The sequence below is a fragment of the Aotus nancymaae genome, unplaced genomic scaffold (assembly GCF_030222135.1).
Source record: "Aotus nancymaae isolate 86718 unplaced genomic scaffold, 86718_ANA_hifiasm-v0.15.2.pri h1tg000016l, whole genome shotgun sequence".
Lineage (NCBI taxonomy): Eukaryota > Metazoa > Chordata > Mammalia > Primates > Aotidae > Aotus > Aotus nancymaae.
In genome coordinates, this window is record NW_026988428.1 from 1,737,948 (window position 1) to 1,755,007 (window position 17,060).

A 17,060-nucleotide genomic window follows, 5' to 3' on the forward strand; every position below is an offset into this window, starting at 1 on the left:
AGCTCTGCCCCCCAACCATTGACCTACCAGTTATGTTAAAAAAAAAAATTGATGGAGGAGGAAGAAAGCTAGAGTTGTGTTCAGTTTTTATTGAGAAAGACGAGCAGTGGCTCACACCTGTAATCCCAGCACTTTGGGAGGCTGAGGCAGGTGGATCACCTGAGGTCAGAAGTTTGAGACCAGCCTGGCCAATATGATGAAACCTTGTCTCTACTAAAAATATAAAAATTAGCCAGGCATGGTGATGGGCTCCTGTAATCACAGCTACTCAGGAGGCTGAGGCACGAGAATCGCTTGAACCCAGGAGACAGAGGATGCAGTGAGCCGAGATCATGCGATTGCACTCCAGCCTGGGCAACAAGAGTGAAATTCCATCTTAAAAAAAAAAAAGAAAAAGAAAAAAGTTAAGCTGAGATTTACGAACATTTCAAAAGCAAGCGACAAAGTGAGAATTAATTTCAGCTCCCTAGGAAGAATGGGAATGTTTATTATCCTTGATGGCACAACTGTCACCCAGGTGCCAAAAAATGGTTAGTTATAAGGTTTGAAACATTTGGTTTTTCCCTAAAAAGCAATAAGAATCCATACTACTGCAAAAATAAGTTATTCTATAATTTCTTTTAATAAGAAATTTTATAAGTCCATCATACCAAGATTGATTTGTCAAAAAATGCATTCCTGAATTTCTCTTCAATCACTTCTTAAAGCTAATTTTAGATTACAGATTCTGAAACACTGAAATGTAATTTCAAAATATACCATCTATATTTATATATAATGATGCCAACAAAAGTCAAACATGACTGAAACCATAGCATGTTGAAACTGAATGCATATTCATTAAACTGCTTCATTTGATGGATGAGTACCAGGAAGCCTACAAAGAATATATGACTTAGCCAAGTTTGCCCTGCCATGATCCAAACCCAGTTCAGCAGACTCCAAGTCTCCTATTGTTTGGACAAAAGTCTGGCTGAATGATGTACTAGGATATTTTTGGCATCCCTATGTATTATAGAAAAAGATAAAATAGAAAATTTCTAACAGCAGGCCTTACTGGGGACAGTAAATCCTTTCCTTTCCATTTCCCAATTAGTACCATTTCCCCTTTGACACATTTTCACTATTTTTCTTATGCTTCCCATAATTTTGGTTCATTTTTGAAAAGTGTTTGGTAATTAACCTATATGCTAGGAAATTTGACTCAAAAAGAAGATGTTCTTATGTACTTAACACCTTCTTTAAAAATATCTAACTTCCCTAAAATTCTTCAAAAGGACTCCTCTCTTACTGAAGATACAGAAAATAGTATATTGGAGGTATAGAGGAAGAACAGTGGCCTTTAAGGATTTAATTTTCCAAATCTTTTCAGTATTCAAACACTGAAATTCAGTTGTCAGGATTACCTAGAGATAGTAGCTATGCACACTATGGGATATTCATATGCTTTCTGTCTATGCAAAGTAACCAGGTCCTCTATTCTACATGGGCTGAAGTTGTAGGTTGGTAAGTTAGGACCTGGAAAACCTGGCAGTGCTCTAACACAAAGATGGCCAAAGATTTTTTCTTAAGGGCCAAGTAACTCCTCAAAGAGTAAAAGTCAGAATGGTATCACATATCTCGCTCATGCCATACTAGTCCATTTCTGGAAATAATAATGCTCTCTCAAAATGAAGTCATTTGTATTCTCAGCCATGCTCTGTTGTGTGCACTGAGTAATTTCTTGAGAGCAATATTTCCTGTGGCATGTTGCCAAAACTGGCTTTATTTGTTTTTCATTAGGCTTTTCATTATCATGCTGCTGAATACCTGGATCATTCCGCTTCCTCTGAGATGGCTGGTGTTGCTTATGCATAGGAATGACTCTATGAGTAGGTGGAAAGCTTTTGTCCAGTGAATGCCCATTTTAAATCCCTAGCTGTGGTGCCATTCCAATGCCTTTAATCCTTCTAAGAACAGCCAGTTATCCATTTATAATGCAATCTGATATTATTGTTTACATCCATCTATTCTGTCCCTGTCCAGGGAAAGACATTAGTCTCACTTTGTACCCCACTAGGACTGTCCCTCCACCTTTATTATGGCAGGAAAAGGCATCAACTTCCACTCACTGCCCAAGCCTTCAATCAGTGTGTATTCCACATTTTTCCATCATTCCACATGTTTAATCTCCAAGTCAAACTCCTGAGAGTTTTCAAATCCACCTGCTTCTTTTTGCTCCTGTGCCCACTACCTTAGTCTACACCCACATCATCTCTAGAGAACAACCGCAGTGGTCTCCATGCCCCAGAATCACCCTTTTCCAATTCAGTCTCCTTTGCTTTGAGTGTCTAATGGTACTCATCACTCTAAATAAATAGATATTCTGTCATTTCTATTCTTGAATTTTTGTGTTACACGTAAGTAGGACAGTTTGATTTGTGAAAAAAAAATAGTGATCTGAATAATTGAACTTCTATAGATGCCTTGATTTAAAAAGAAACTCTATCTTACAAGCCCTGAAAGTTTAAAATCAAGGGATAAAATGAGCAATCTGTAAACTTCTGCATTCAAGTATTAATCAGAGGTGTAAAATAACCATTTAAATCTGAGAGTTTTAGGACTGAACTGGTCCTTGAACATTGTAGGCTCAACTTTATCATTTTATAGGTAGGGAAACTGAGGCCCAGCCACAGAAATCAAAATAATCTTTCCAAATTTGGCATCTTAGCATGTAACTCTTTTTCTGAAAACCTGTCCATGGCTTCCTATTATGGTCAGGATGAAGTCTGAAGCCCTCAGCATGGCATGCAATATCTGTATAGTCTGGCCTCTACTTACTCGTCCAGCCTTACTGTTTGCTCCTCTCTCCATGTTATCCCAGAACGTGATGCTTCCAAGTACATTACATTCCTTCTTACTCACAGGTCATTGCACATAATTTTCCCATCATCCTTCCTCTTGTAGGTGCTAAGCCCCAACCACCCATTTTTGCTATATTTGATTAGATGTCCTTTCTTCTGAAAAAATATCCTGGATTCCCTGTGCACTCCCAGCAAGTGTCACCATCATAGCATAGTCTCAGCATCCTAACTGCCTTAGAACAGTTCCTTTCCATCACTGGACTGGAAGGAATAAAGGCAGTTGTGGGAAGGGCCCTGTGTCTTATTCATCATTCTATCTTCATATTGTGATCTAGTGTCTGGCATTCAATAATTTTTTTTAACTTTTATTTTATGTTCAGGGATACATGAGCAGGTTTGTTACATAGGTAAACTTGTGACATGGGGCTTTGTTGTACAGATTATTTCATTGCCCAGGTATGAAGCCTAATACTCATTTGTTATTTTTCCTGATCCTCTCCCTCCTTCCATCCTCCATCCTCCAACAGGCCCCAGTGTATATTGTTCGCCTCTATGTCCATGTGTTCTCATCATTTAGCTCCCACTTATAAGCGAGAACATGTGGTGTTTGTTTTTCTGTTCCTACATTAGTTTGCTAAGGATAATGGCCTCCAGTTCCATCCTTGTCCCTGCAAAGGACATGATCTCATTCTTTTCTATGGCTACATAGTATTTCATGGTGTGTATATGCTGCATTTTCTCTATCCAGTCTATCATTGCTAGGCATTTAAGTTGATTCTATGTGTTTGCTATTGTAATTCAGTAGTTTAAAATTAAGTACTAATTCTCATTTTTAATCTGCCTAATATATGTCAATTTTTCTATCAGCCCTCCTCACAAAATCTGTTGTCAAGGGAAAAAAATGATTCATTCACATCAACGTGTAGGTCAGTGATAATCCTAAATGGTAACTCTTCCTAGAAGGAGTCACATTTTTACAAACTTTTAAGTCACAGGAATAACTCTCCAATGCAGATAAGCCAATGTGGATGTAAGCCTCAAGAGATATTTGTGAGGGAAGGGGAACTTTCCCCTAAACTTCACATCAGTAACAAGGTGACCAACTCTACCCTCACCCTCATGGAAGAATGACTCTATGTCTTCATAAAAATCAGGTCACTCGGGCCAGGCGCGGTGGCTCAAGCCTGTAATCCCAGCACTTTGGGAGGCCGAGGCGGGTGGATCACAAGGTCAAGAGATCGAGACCATCCTGGTCAACATGGTGAAACCCCGTCTCTACTAAAAATACCAAAAAATTAGCTGGGCATGGTGGCGCGTGCCTGTATTCCCAGCTACTCAGGAGGCTGAGGCAGGAGAATTGCCTGAACCCAGGAGGCGGAGGTTGCGGTGAGCCGAGATCACGCCATTGCACTCCAGCCTGGGTAATGAGAGCGAAACTCCGTCTCAAAAAAAAAAAAAAATCAGGTCACTCATTAGTTTTCTCTATAGTAAATAAATCATTGTTATTTATCCACAGTATAAATGCTTGATTAACATTTCTGGTTTTCTTCAGGGAAGCAATGTTATGGAAGATCAGGATTTGTTGGAAATTGGAATCCTTAATTCTGGGCACCGGCAAAGAATTCTACAGGCAATCCAGCTCCTTCCAAAGGTGAGCAATGCTTTTTTATTGCCCTAGTCCTGTGTCAGGTTCCCAGTGATTTTGAGTTCAGGCATGCAAGGAGTATTTGTATTTAGTACAACCTTTCTACATATTGATGCAACCTGAAGAGCAGGTCGTCTTAGGTCCAACTGCACATTCAGACTACGAGACTACTATGGGGCACACTTGGTTTGAGATTATTTTTTTCTTTTTGTTTGAGACAGAGTCTCTCTTTGTCACCCAGGCTGGAGTGCAATGGTGTGATCTAGGCTCTCTGCAACTTCTGCCTCCTGGGTTCAGGCGATTCTCCTGCTTCCGCCTCCTGAGTAGCTGGGATTATGGGCATATGCCACCACACCTCGCTAATTTTTTTGTATTTTTAGTAGAGATGGGATTTTGCCATGTTGGCCAGGTTGGTCTTGAACTCCTGACTTCAGATGATCTACCACCTCGGCCTTCCAAACTTCTGGGATTACAGGCATGAGCACTTAGCCTGAGATTTACCTAGAAAAAATGTAATACAGAAAATACTGCTGACCACTAGGAAAGCTTCAGATTTTCTCTTCAATGAGAGTCCTAATATCAGTAAAAGTATAAGTTCTGGCCCCCCAGGTAGCAGCTCAGGTTCAAGAAGACTAGATTTATATTGGGTGGGTACAGGAATGTCCCTGGCTTAAAAGCCTCCTGCCCCATAAGAGGCAATATCTCCTGTAACAACTCCAAAGACTTAGCATCCATGGTCCCTACAAGGGACCTGACTAATTACAAGAGTCATTACTCAGGGAAGTCCAAAGTATCACATCCCTATCATGTGTTTATAGTTGATGTATAGGCCCTCCTAGTCCAGATGCAATTTACCAGCCAGGCATCATTTTTACTGTAAGCAGTGTATTACCTAGCAGTAGAGTTGACCTCCTGTTTCCAGATAAGATGTCAAAGGAGCCTAAAGAAACAAGAAAAATTTGAGCGTGAATCTTTCAGATATGTGATATTTTAATTGATAAGTAAAGGAAAAGACATTTCAGATCAATGGCCATGGTAACCTGAATGTGCCTGATCTTGTCTAATCTCAGAAGCTAAGCAGGGTCAAGCCTGGTTAGTATTTGGATGGGAAAAGGCATTTCAGGAGGCCCCAGGAACCCATGTAAAAACAAATATGGTTCAGGCAACAATTTGCTGGAAGTATTAGGGAAATAGAGATTTAAAATCCAATGGGATTTGCACAACAATGCAATGTACTTAATGCCACTGAACTATACACCTAAAATAATAATAATGTTATTGGTGATGATGGTAAGTTTTATGGTACGTGTATTTCATAACATATTCATACAATTCAAAAAATAATTTTAAAAAGAAGAAAATTCAAGGTGATTAAAACAATTGAGGAGTGTGTAGTCAGAGATAAAGCAAAAAAAGGTAGGTTGGGTCAGTGTGTGTCAGGCTGAGGAATTTGAAATTTATTCTGTAGGCACTGGAGAATGGACATGACTGGACTACTTTAGGCCAGTTAGTTCTGGAGGCAGTGTACAGTTGGGATTAGAAGGAGGGAAAGTTGATGTTGGGTCATCTGTTTGGAAAAAGACTGTGGGGCAACATCGGAGACAGGTAGCAGATGAACTGTAATAGATGCACCTATATTTGACCTTGGCCTAGGTTTTGTACCCTCTTATCCTCTTTTCTTTCTAGAGAGGCTATACTTTCTCCTTTCCAGAGTGAGAAAAGTAAATACTAATCACTATTTCTAAGGAAATTATCTGATGAAATTTCCCAACTGACAGTGAATTGAATTTCTACTGATAGAAACTTACTCCTTTTGCAAATTCACTGAGCCAAGTATACAAAGGAATTTAATCAAATAATTTTCTACACTAAATGGAAAAGAATAAAACATCCTTAGAACAAATTCTGGAAGTAATTCCTCTGAACATATTGTTCACCTCTCTGCTTGTGTAGGTTTACTTAAAATATTACTCTCTCAGCAAGTTTGCTTCTCACTTTCAGCAACGGCTTCTGTACTGCTGTATCTCTAGCACTTAGCTCAGTGCCTGGTTCATAAAAATAGATAAGCACTCAATAAATCAATGAATGACTACCTGCTTCATCACATGCTGCCCATCATTTAAAGTTCAACTCAGATATTGTCATATCGTATCACTTCATTTGTGCGACTTCCTTCATCATGGAACCACTTCTTACCATCTAAGTAATATTCAACCTAGTCCTCACCAACCACCTCTAGATGGACTACCACAGTGCATTCTCATCTGTCATCCTCGGTTAGACTACATGAATCAAGTTCTCATTGGTCTTCTCTAAGCTGAACTATTCACAGATGTCTAACCTCTGTCCAGATTACCTTCTTACCCCTCTATAACTGAATTTCTATACAGTATCTGGAATGATCCTTCTAAAATATAAATCAGATCATGCTATACCCTGCTACAAATCTGCAATGAATTTCCTTCTGACTTAGAATAAAGTATTTATCCTGTGCTACAAAAGTCCCACTACCTGGAAAGCTTTCCTTTGGAACTTCATACACTTGCTCCTATACATTGTGAAATCTCTACTCGGATGTGACATCTTCACAGGGCCTTTGTGAGTTAAAATTCATATTCTTCTTTTACCATTGCTCTCCTTGCTATTGCTCTGCTTTATTTTCCTTCATGCCACTTAGTGCAATCTGAAGTTATATCATTTATTTGTCTTTGTCTTCATTATTTTCCATTTCACCCTCAGGAAGCAAGGTTCATGAGGTCAGGGACCTTGACTATCTTATTCTCTTTTCTATATACCCAGCCCCTAGAATCGCACCTGCCACATAGTAGGCACTCAAGAAATATTTGTGGTATGAGAGAATACACTGACCTTCCCTTTCCTCTGAGATTGTGTGGCCCTATGTTTCTTCCTATCTGAAGACACTAATAACATTCAGTCACTTCTATGTTATAAACATCCTGAGGGCAGAGACAGTGCAACATCCTTGAATTTCCCATGATGCTTAACCCAATACATGGACATTCTTTTTAGGAATGAATGAGTGGGGGCCGGGCATCGAGGCTCATGCCTGTAATCCCAGCACTTTGGGAGTCTGAGACAAGTGAACCATCTGAGGTCAGGAGTTCAGGACTGGCCTGAACAACATGGTGAAACCCTGTCTCTACTAAAAATATAAAAAAAATAGCCAAGTGTGGTAGTGGGCACCTGTAATCCCAGCTACATAGGAGGCTGAGGCAGGAGAATTGATTGCCCTCCAGCCTGGGCAACAACAGAATGAGACTTCATCTCAGGAAAAAAAAAAAAAAGAATGAATGAGTGAGTGATTGAGTGAATAAATATTTTCCTCACATGTCATTCAAATGTATATTTTTAATCAAGAGCACCTCAATTTTAAGATATATCTATAATCCTGTACACACAACTTGATAATAAAAAACAAGAGAAACTGAACCTAGAATTATTTGGAGAATAAATGAAGTGTTCGTTTCTAAGACAGAATATCATTCTCATTAGAGAAAATAATATAATAGAAACAATACAAAATTAAGCTTCTATTGAGAGACTGATGCAGCAGAGCTTACTATGCACACAAATTAGTAGAGAGTATATAAAAACATCCAGACGCACATTCAGCAGCACAAACAGAATGTTATAATGCCACAAATTGATGCTTTGCCTTCTTAGGTAATGAGCCCAATCTTCAGATGGTTAATGGTGTCATTTTATTGCCAGCTCATTCATCTGCATTCACTTTAACTTTGCACTGCCAGAAAATGGACAAAATGTCTCTTCATTTTGTTTATACAATTTCAGTCTTCAGAATATTTATATTCTTCATCTGTCATGAGAAGAAATATTCCATGATTGCTACCTGGGATCCTTTAATTAACATATTATGTTATGGAATTACTGAGATTGTTCCTAAACAGAGAAAAGGTGCTTTGCTCACTACAATCTTGACATGTTGGCATACTTCAAAGCATATTTTTCATGCTTTATTTGTATTTGTTGTGTCAAGCTTCAAAGAAAAAAGTTTATTACTTTTGTAAGAATAGCTATTCTGTAATATGTCTTTTTTAATACTGAAATATTCACCAATGCAAAGATTTACATCTTCTCCAGTACATTCGATACATTCAACACATAGAATACATCTTTCTCTCCGTCTTTTGCAATGCTTGACCTTTTGTAAAGCTTAATTATCCATTTTCCACCCAGCATCTACTTCCCTCACCAACCCCAACTCAGTCTTTTCTCAGCTCTAAAACCTTTCCTAGACTTCTTGAAGACCAAGTTTCACCTTTTTCCCTTTTTATGAAAGGAAACAAACCCAAAGTTCCATGAGAAAATGGCTTTTTTTTCTACTTTCCTAGAAATGTTAGGCTTATTGTGGTTTTTCTGTCTCTCTGGCCACAGGGAAATTACCTGATTACTTATTTTCAACATATAACTTAGTTTTTTCCAGATAAGAATTGTATGTGGCCAAGTCTTTGGATAATCCTCTAATCCATTTTCCTTTTTAAAAGGGCATAAACACTTTTGTCCTTTGATAATATAACACCTGAAGGTCAGGCATTCAAAGGATTTTCATTTTAAAGGTTTGGAGGACTTTGTGTCAAGGCTCATATTACATCTGCTCTCCTTATATCCCTCATCCTGAGTTGACAGAATGTTTCAGCACATAAGCAACTTTTATATTGTATGCTCACTCTGTTTTTCAATATTTCCTCTTCTGATGTTTTCCAGTTTTATAATAGCTTTTGGAATTACTTAGTAGTTATCTATACTCACTGTCTCCCCCTTTCCTTTGCTCCACTCATCCCTCAACTGGCTTGAGTCGTTTCTCTGCTGCTACCCCATACAACCAGTGCTAAGGTCACCAGTAAGCGGAAGAGCAGAAATTCCATAAGCCCTTTGTTGTCTCCACCTTACTTAGACTTCAGCAGACTTTGATACTATTGACAATTATTGTTACGACCAAACTTGGTTCATTTGCCTACACACAATTGCAGCCAAACACTGAAGCACTGGATTTTGTAGAGAGAAAGGTTTATTGCAAGACAACCAAGCAAGGAGGCAGGAGTCCAGCTCAAATCCGTCTCCCTGTACCAGCTTTAAAGCTGTATATTTAAGAGAGAGATTCTGGGGGAGGGGCTTCAAGGTTGGTTAGTGACTGGTAGAAAGGAATGGGAAGTTTGGAATGTCCCTTACCATGCACAGTTGTCCTTTCGTGCTTTTTCATGAGTTGCCTGTGCAAATTCATGGGGAATTGGTATGAAACATGATATGGAAATTCAGGCTGTGACATCAAAACATCACCCCTCAGGGGAGCAAATCCATTCTGTGTAGACTCCAGTCAGCCTCATTGGTTCCAGCCAATTTCAACCAATCAGCCAGTTTTGTTGCAAGCAGAACAGGTGATAACAAGCTGTTTCCTCATCTGTCTTCCTGCAAGACAAGCTCAAGGATTCTTGTTAATCCCATGGGGCAAATTTTCACTATTAATATTGTCTTCTTTTGGCTTCCATGACACCTAGTTACTTTCTGCATCTCTGCTGTTGTCCCTTTGCCTACTCGCTCTCCTCAGTTAAATCCTGGAATTCCTCAAAACGCAAACCCAAAAATATTTGATGACTAGTTAGTGTTGTTATCACCGGACTCTTGATCTTAGTGCAATGTCTGATATTCACTTTTGTTCATTGCTACTGTTAATTTACTATATAATGAACACCTGAATTTTAGTGACCCTTTACTTCTAAGTTCTACTCAGTTTAACCAATATTTATTGGAGCTACATATATTTAATTATTTTTTTCACTGAATGGCACTGAATACCTCTGAATGGATTAAATTACCCTCTTTTCTATTCTCAGTTTGAGGCTTAGGTTTTAAAAAAGTGTGCTATTACTCCAATAGAAGATTTATATTCTGTATTACTAAAGAACAGTTACCCCAAATTTTAGTGGCATATGACAATATTTATTATCTCCCAATTTCTCTGGGTCAGGAATCCAGGTACAATGTAAGTTGGTCTTCTGTTTCTGTCTCTTTCAGAAAGCTACAGCTGTCTCAAGACTCAAGTCAGGAGGATCTACTTCCTAACTCACTCAGGCAGTTGTAGGCGGGATTCAAGCACTTAGGGATTCTCAGACTGAGGCCTCAGCACCTCACAAGCTGTTGGCTGAGGCCTCCCTTAGTTCCTTGTCACCCCACAGGGCGTCTCACAACATGCAGCTAGCTTCAACAGAATGAGCAAGTGAGAGGACAAGAAAGTGCGAGCAAGATGGAAGTCACAGACTTTTGCTACCTAATCACAGAAGTGACATCCCATCTTTTTGCCATCTTCTATTCATTACAATCAAATCACCAGATTCAGTTCGTACACAAAAGGAGGTGTTTACACAAGGGTGAATACCATGAGGTAGGGATCATGGGGCAGGGCGGGCGGGGTGTGGGCGCACCTTACAAGTCTGCCAGATACAGTTTATGATGATCTACTTTACAGTCTAGTTTCCATTGTCTACATTTGTAGTTAAAATGGAATAACCCATCAATAACTACAAGGAAAAACCACCTTTTATTTCCTTGGGCCATCTTCCTGGGACTGTGATGTTCACAATTAGATGATTTAAGAGCCACTTTTGTGACCTAGAAATAGAAATTCCATTTGACCCAGCAATCCCATTACTGAGTATATATCCAAAGGATTATAATCGTTCTATTATAAGAACACATGCACACATATGTTCATTGCAGCACTGTTTACAATAGCAAAGACTTGGAACCAACCCAAATGCCCATCGATGATAGACTGGACAGGGAAAAAGGTGGCACATATACACTATGGAATACTATGCAGCCATAAAAAATGATGAGTTCGTGTCCTTTGTAGGGACATGGATGAACCTGGAAACCATAATTCTCAGCAAACTGACACAAGAACAGAAAATCAAACACTGCATGTTCTCACTCATAGGCGGGTGTTGAACAATGAAAACATATGTACACAAAAAGGGCAGCATCACACACTGAGGTCTGTTGGTGGGGACTAGGGGAGTGACAGTCAGGGGTAGGGAGTTGGGGAGGGATAACATGGGGAGAAATGCCAGATATAGGTGATGGGGATGGAGGCAACAAACCACATTAGTATGTATGTACCTGTGCAACAATCCTGCATGTTCTTCACATGTACCCCAGAACCTAAAGTGCAATAAAATATATATTGAAAAATAATAAAAAATAAAAAAAGAGCCAACTTTGCTATTGCCACTCAAAAAAGAGGCACATGTCTCTGGTCTGTAGAGTTAGGTATAATGTAGCATGATATAAGATAATACAGAAATTAGGGACACTGAGATTTGCAAATTGTACATAATCACTTCATAACCTGAACATCACTGATCTAAGTGATATACACGAGTCAGTAATCCCATAAAACAGCACAGTTTCTTAAAATTGTATTTATTCTTCATTGTTGCCCCATTACTGAAAAGAGGATTTTCCTGTATATATTAGATCAGTGAGTTTACTAAACTCTATTGGACAAAACTTTAAGAATGTTAGCAAATAAAACAGTTTTTAAAAAACTAACATAGCTAGAAAGTTACAAGTGATCATTTAATTTTAGGCCTAAACAGAGAAAATAGATCAAAGCAACAGTTGATGCCCTCAAAATGTTGTGAGCAGAGATGGTAAAACTCAAACACTTTTAAAGAAAAGGTAATATGAGTGGTGGAAACTGTGGCACACTGGAGAGCAGAAGTCTTGCCCCTCTCTACCCCCAAAAACTGTGGGTTTTTTCGTAAACACTTTGTTAACAAATAAAGCATTGGGGGCCAGATTTGGTTATAGCTGTCACTTTGCTACCCCCATGTCATAGACGAAGAGAATCACTCTAGAAATAAGCCTTAATACGATGAAATTACAGATTATTTCAGCCTTTGAATGTGTATTATGAATGTGACATTCTTTTAAAGAAATTACATCTGAATTTTAAGGACCTTGAGAGAATTAGCATCTTTAAGAGATCAGAGACATTCTATTAAGAAAATTTTAAGGACCTTAAAATAACTAGCATCTTCAAGAGAACAGTCATTCTCTTAAAGACGCTAGTTATTTCAAGGTCCTTAACATTCAGGCATTTGTTAATTCTAGTCTTGATAGTTGACGCAGATGTGTGTAAGCTTTAGGGGAAAAGTGTACAACCAATGTTATTTCTTTAAATGTCTAGAAAAGAAGGTTCAGTCTTATTTCCCTGTCACTTAGAAAAATGATAGAAATTCCTACCTATTTCTTCTGCTATTTTTCAGAAGGGCAATGACAGAATATAGCCTGCAGGCACAGATGCTCTCATGGTACCTTTTGACAGGGCGACCTTTCATTCTCCCATTCCATCACTGACTCTCCCATCTGCCCTCATTCTTTTCACTTGCATTTCTTTTTATTCTTTTTATTGCCTGTCTTAAACTCATTACTACCCAAAGTTGGCCTACCACCCAGTGGATATTAGTTAAAGATACACAGTCAAAGAGAATCTCACACCCACATATGTGCATTATTAGCATGGAGGTCCTAACCTAAAGTAAATGTATGACGGGACCCAGTCTAACTGAGGGCATAGAATGTTCTATTTTCTATAGGTCCACTCCACAGTAAGACAGGCTGTGGTATTCCCAGGGTCCTTGTAAACTGAGGGCATAGAATATTCTATTTTCTATAGGTCCACTCCATAGTAAGACAGGCTGTGGTATTCCCAGGGGCCTTGTAAGCTTGGTTCTGAAAATATCTTGGGTTTTGTTTTTATTTTTGTTTTTTTGTGGGGGAGGGGGACAAGATATGCTTACTTAGATCAGGGGTTGGCAAACTTTTTCTGTAAAAAGCCAGATCATAAATATTTTACACTCTGCAGCCCATATGTCCTGTATTGTGGTTACTCAACCCTGTTGCAGAGTGAAAATAGTCATAGATGATTCAGAAATGAATGAGTGTGGCATGTTCCAAATAACTTGATTTACAAAAACAGGCAATAGAGCAGGATTAGACTGTAGGCCATGGTTTACTGACCCCTAACTTATCAATAAATATCCAACGACATCAAGAGCTTTTCCATACTTCTGAGAATCTTCTAAACAGGGAAGAACTCAGATCAGGAATATAGCCTACTGTATCAGCCTAGTGAAAGGCCCCAGTTGGCCCACAAGCCTCCTGATATCATCCCAGAGAAATGTGTAAAATTAACAGGGATGGCTGTATGTCTCAGTAAAGGAGTCAGCCTCTTTGGCCACCTTCATGGGACTATATGCTATTCAGTGTTCAGCACTTATTGCAATCAATAAACAGATGTTTACTGAATATGTTACACTCACAGATCTGACCCCAAAACTATGATTCTTACAGTGTTCTGTTTCCATGCCGCAATACTCTCTTTACTTTCCTTATTTTTTCTAATGTTGTTTCATTAGCTTCTTATGCTTAGTCTATTTTATACATTGATATCCCCTAAAATGCAGCCTTAATTCTCTCATCTTCTTCCTTCCCTTACCCTCCTGAGGCACCTTCATCTGCCTGCATAGCTTCTGCTATTACCTTCATATAAGCAACCTGCAACCCTGGGCTTGGAGCTCTTTCTGCCTGCAGAAGCCTATATCTGAACATAGCTGAAGTCCATTTCTTTAAAAAAAAAAAAACCCAGCCTCTATCCTATTATATTTATCTCTATTCATTCATTCTGAAAATAACTGTGAGTGCCTACTATACACCAGGCATTTCCCTTAGCATTAGGGTTACAGTAATGAGTAATATAGCTGAAGCCCTTGCCCTCACAAAATGTGTATTCTAATGAGAAAAATTGATTTTTATATAGACATACCTTTTAAATGATATTTCGTTATATATATATGCTATATTGTATAACATTAACATATTATATTCATATTAGACCATAACCTATTACATACAATATAATATATATATTTTATGTCATAAAATATATATTATATATACTATAATGCATTTGTTGTATATGTTATATAATAGATATAATAATTATATATAATAAGTTATATAATTATATACAATAGGCAAATGTCATTAAAAGACACATGGTGTTGGTAACACACTCAGGAGGAGCAGCTGACTTGCTGAAAGACTTTAAAACATCACCTTTTAAAAAAAGAAATGGTTGGTGCCATTGGATGAGGAAGGAAGAAACAGTGATTGACATTAAAGTCAAAACCTAACTTATTTGGGCTATATAAATGTTGAAGTGACAGCAAGTCATTCAGATCCTTTTTATTATTCCTTATCCTGGCACACAATATCATCAGGGTAATGAACTCCAGCCACTGTAACAAACAGCTCCACATCCTCAGTGGTTTAACACTATTAAATTTACTTCTCATGCATGCCAATCCAGTGTGGGTCAGGCAGCTCTCCTCCAACTAGTAATTCAGGACCCTGGCTTCTTCTAGCATGGACTCTTCCATCTTGGAGTTCTTTGTGGGCTGCCATAACAGCAGGGTAGAGAGGAACATAGAAGATCACTTGGAATGTTCTGTTGCCAGGACTGGAAATGTATCACTTACTTTAAACCACATTTGATTCACCAGGATTCAGGTTCATAGTCCTCATTAAACTGCAAAGTAAGCCAAGAAATACTATCTCTCTTCCTAGGAAGAGGTGATAGAATTACCAAGAATCTAGTCATTCTATGCCAGAAACATCATCTCCTTTCTGTACCTTAACTGTCACCCTTCTTCCCAGGGATAACTCCTCTTCATTCCTTAATACTTAAGCCTTGGAGAAATCTTAACATCTTCTCTCTGGGCTAGATAGATGATTTAACCCTTCTGTATTCCCATTACACCTCATAAAACCATCTATTGACTAATTTGTCTCTCACTCAAGATTAGGATCTTGGCCATATTCGTCTTCCTTTCCTAGGTATGGAGCACACAGAATGTGAACTTGGTAATGCCCAGTTATTATTTATTAGACTGAAACTGAAGCTTCACTGACAGCATATGGTGCTGTTTCAATAAGTAAAATAATCTTAATTTATTTTCTTCTTTAATCTGGGTAGAGAGGAAGAAAAATGGGCAAGATGAAAGGTCATTCTCTAAGAGAAAGTGAAGACACCTCTTTAGAGCATAAACTCCAGGGAAATTATATTTTTATGGGATTAATCCAGGAAGCAGCATGAATGGTTGGCAACATGGTCAGACTCTCCGAGTATGAATCTTGGCTCCATTCTTTGCCTAATTGTCTGACTGTGGGCAAGTGTCTAAATGCAGATTAGAGGTCAGTTCTGAATGGGTCAGGTCAGGATGCCCAAAGATATTTCCAAACTTAGTGCCTTTATTTTTAAATGTTTTACAAAGGGATAAAGCATGTCCTTCATGCATGTAACAACCACAGCACTGATGGCCTGTGTTTTCTAGGATGAGACTCACGCTTCCTGTTTACAAGTGATGACCAGTAACTAGTCTGTTCTACAGGGTCACATTGAGAGAAGGAAGGGCCAATGTTCATGCAGCCCTTCGCACACTTTGAAATGACAAAGCCCAATATGTACAAAATGCAAAATACCAATAACTGTATGGGCTGGATAGATTTTTAAACAACTGCTGGGTGTGAGAGCATACAACTCAAACTTACTTACCCATGCTCTGCTCCAAGTTTTTTGTGCAGTTTCACAAAGCAAGAGGGCTACTACATTCTTCCCACGCTAAAGAGGCAGAATTTTGTAATTTTTTTTTTAAAAATATATCTTGGAATTGTTTATTATGTAGACCACAGAGCTGAAATATCACTTTTATTCCTAATCTCCCTCTGATATTTACAGAGAAATAGGGAAGGAATTAGGCAGAAAAATAGGTTCTGATCTATTGCTATCCCCAGCAGCTGTTATCCTTCAACTCTGAGAAGTTCACCCCCATTTAATAAAGAACAGTGACTCCCTTGGAGTTATCCTGCCATCAGTAGTGAGAGAAATAGGCCTTAGATATCTGAGCACTTTCCCTTCCTTACATAATTCGTCAAAGAATAATCACAATTTAGAGCTGGAAGGGACCTGTAAATCTCCAGCTCACCTTCTCACTGGAGTCATTTCACAGATGAGGAAACTAAGTCCCATTCCTATTAACTGACTTGCCCCAAGGAAGATTGCTCCTTAGTAACTGAACTGGAACTAAATCCCAGATATCTGTGCTCATGACAATTGCCTCCTGAGTGAATACCGTGCTATATCAGAGACCCGAGGCTGTGAGTTGCTTGTGTGTTTGTGAAAGAAACCGAAAGGGACAGGATATGAAAGAACCAATTGACTAAAAGCAAGAACAGGGATCATTTATAAAATCGGGCTTCCTTTTACATTTCAGGTTTAAAAGGCAGTTTTTGCAGCCTCCATGGAGCACTGAACTCCCTTCTCAAGGCTAGAAGGGAAGGGTTGTGGCAGGAATCCAAGAGTTCTAGAAATACAAGAAAAAGAAAAACATAAAAAAGAAGAAAGGCAGATATAGGCCATGTGAGCTGTCCAGTAGCCTCCAGGGGTCATTCAATTCTTTATCCTTGAA

At 38.7% G+C, this 17,060-nt stretch overlaps 1 protein-coding gene across 25 annotated transcripts in view; it reads left to right on the forward strand.

The window, feature by feature from the left end:
- ANKS1B (ankyrin repeat and sterile alpha motif domain containing 1B) overlaps positions 1-17,060 on the forward strand; it is a 1,270,775-nt gene that overhangs the window by 909,463 nt on the left and 344,252 nt on the right. For all 25 annotated transcript variants that reach the window (XM_012469266.3, XM_012469273.3, XM_012469264.3 and 22 more), the window contains one exon: positions 4,396-4,494. In XM_012469266.3, the coding sequence (XP_012324689.1) occupies positions 4,396-4,494 (99 nt within the window). The remainder of the gene's footprint in view (positions 1-4,395; positions 4,495-17,060) is intronic.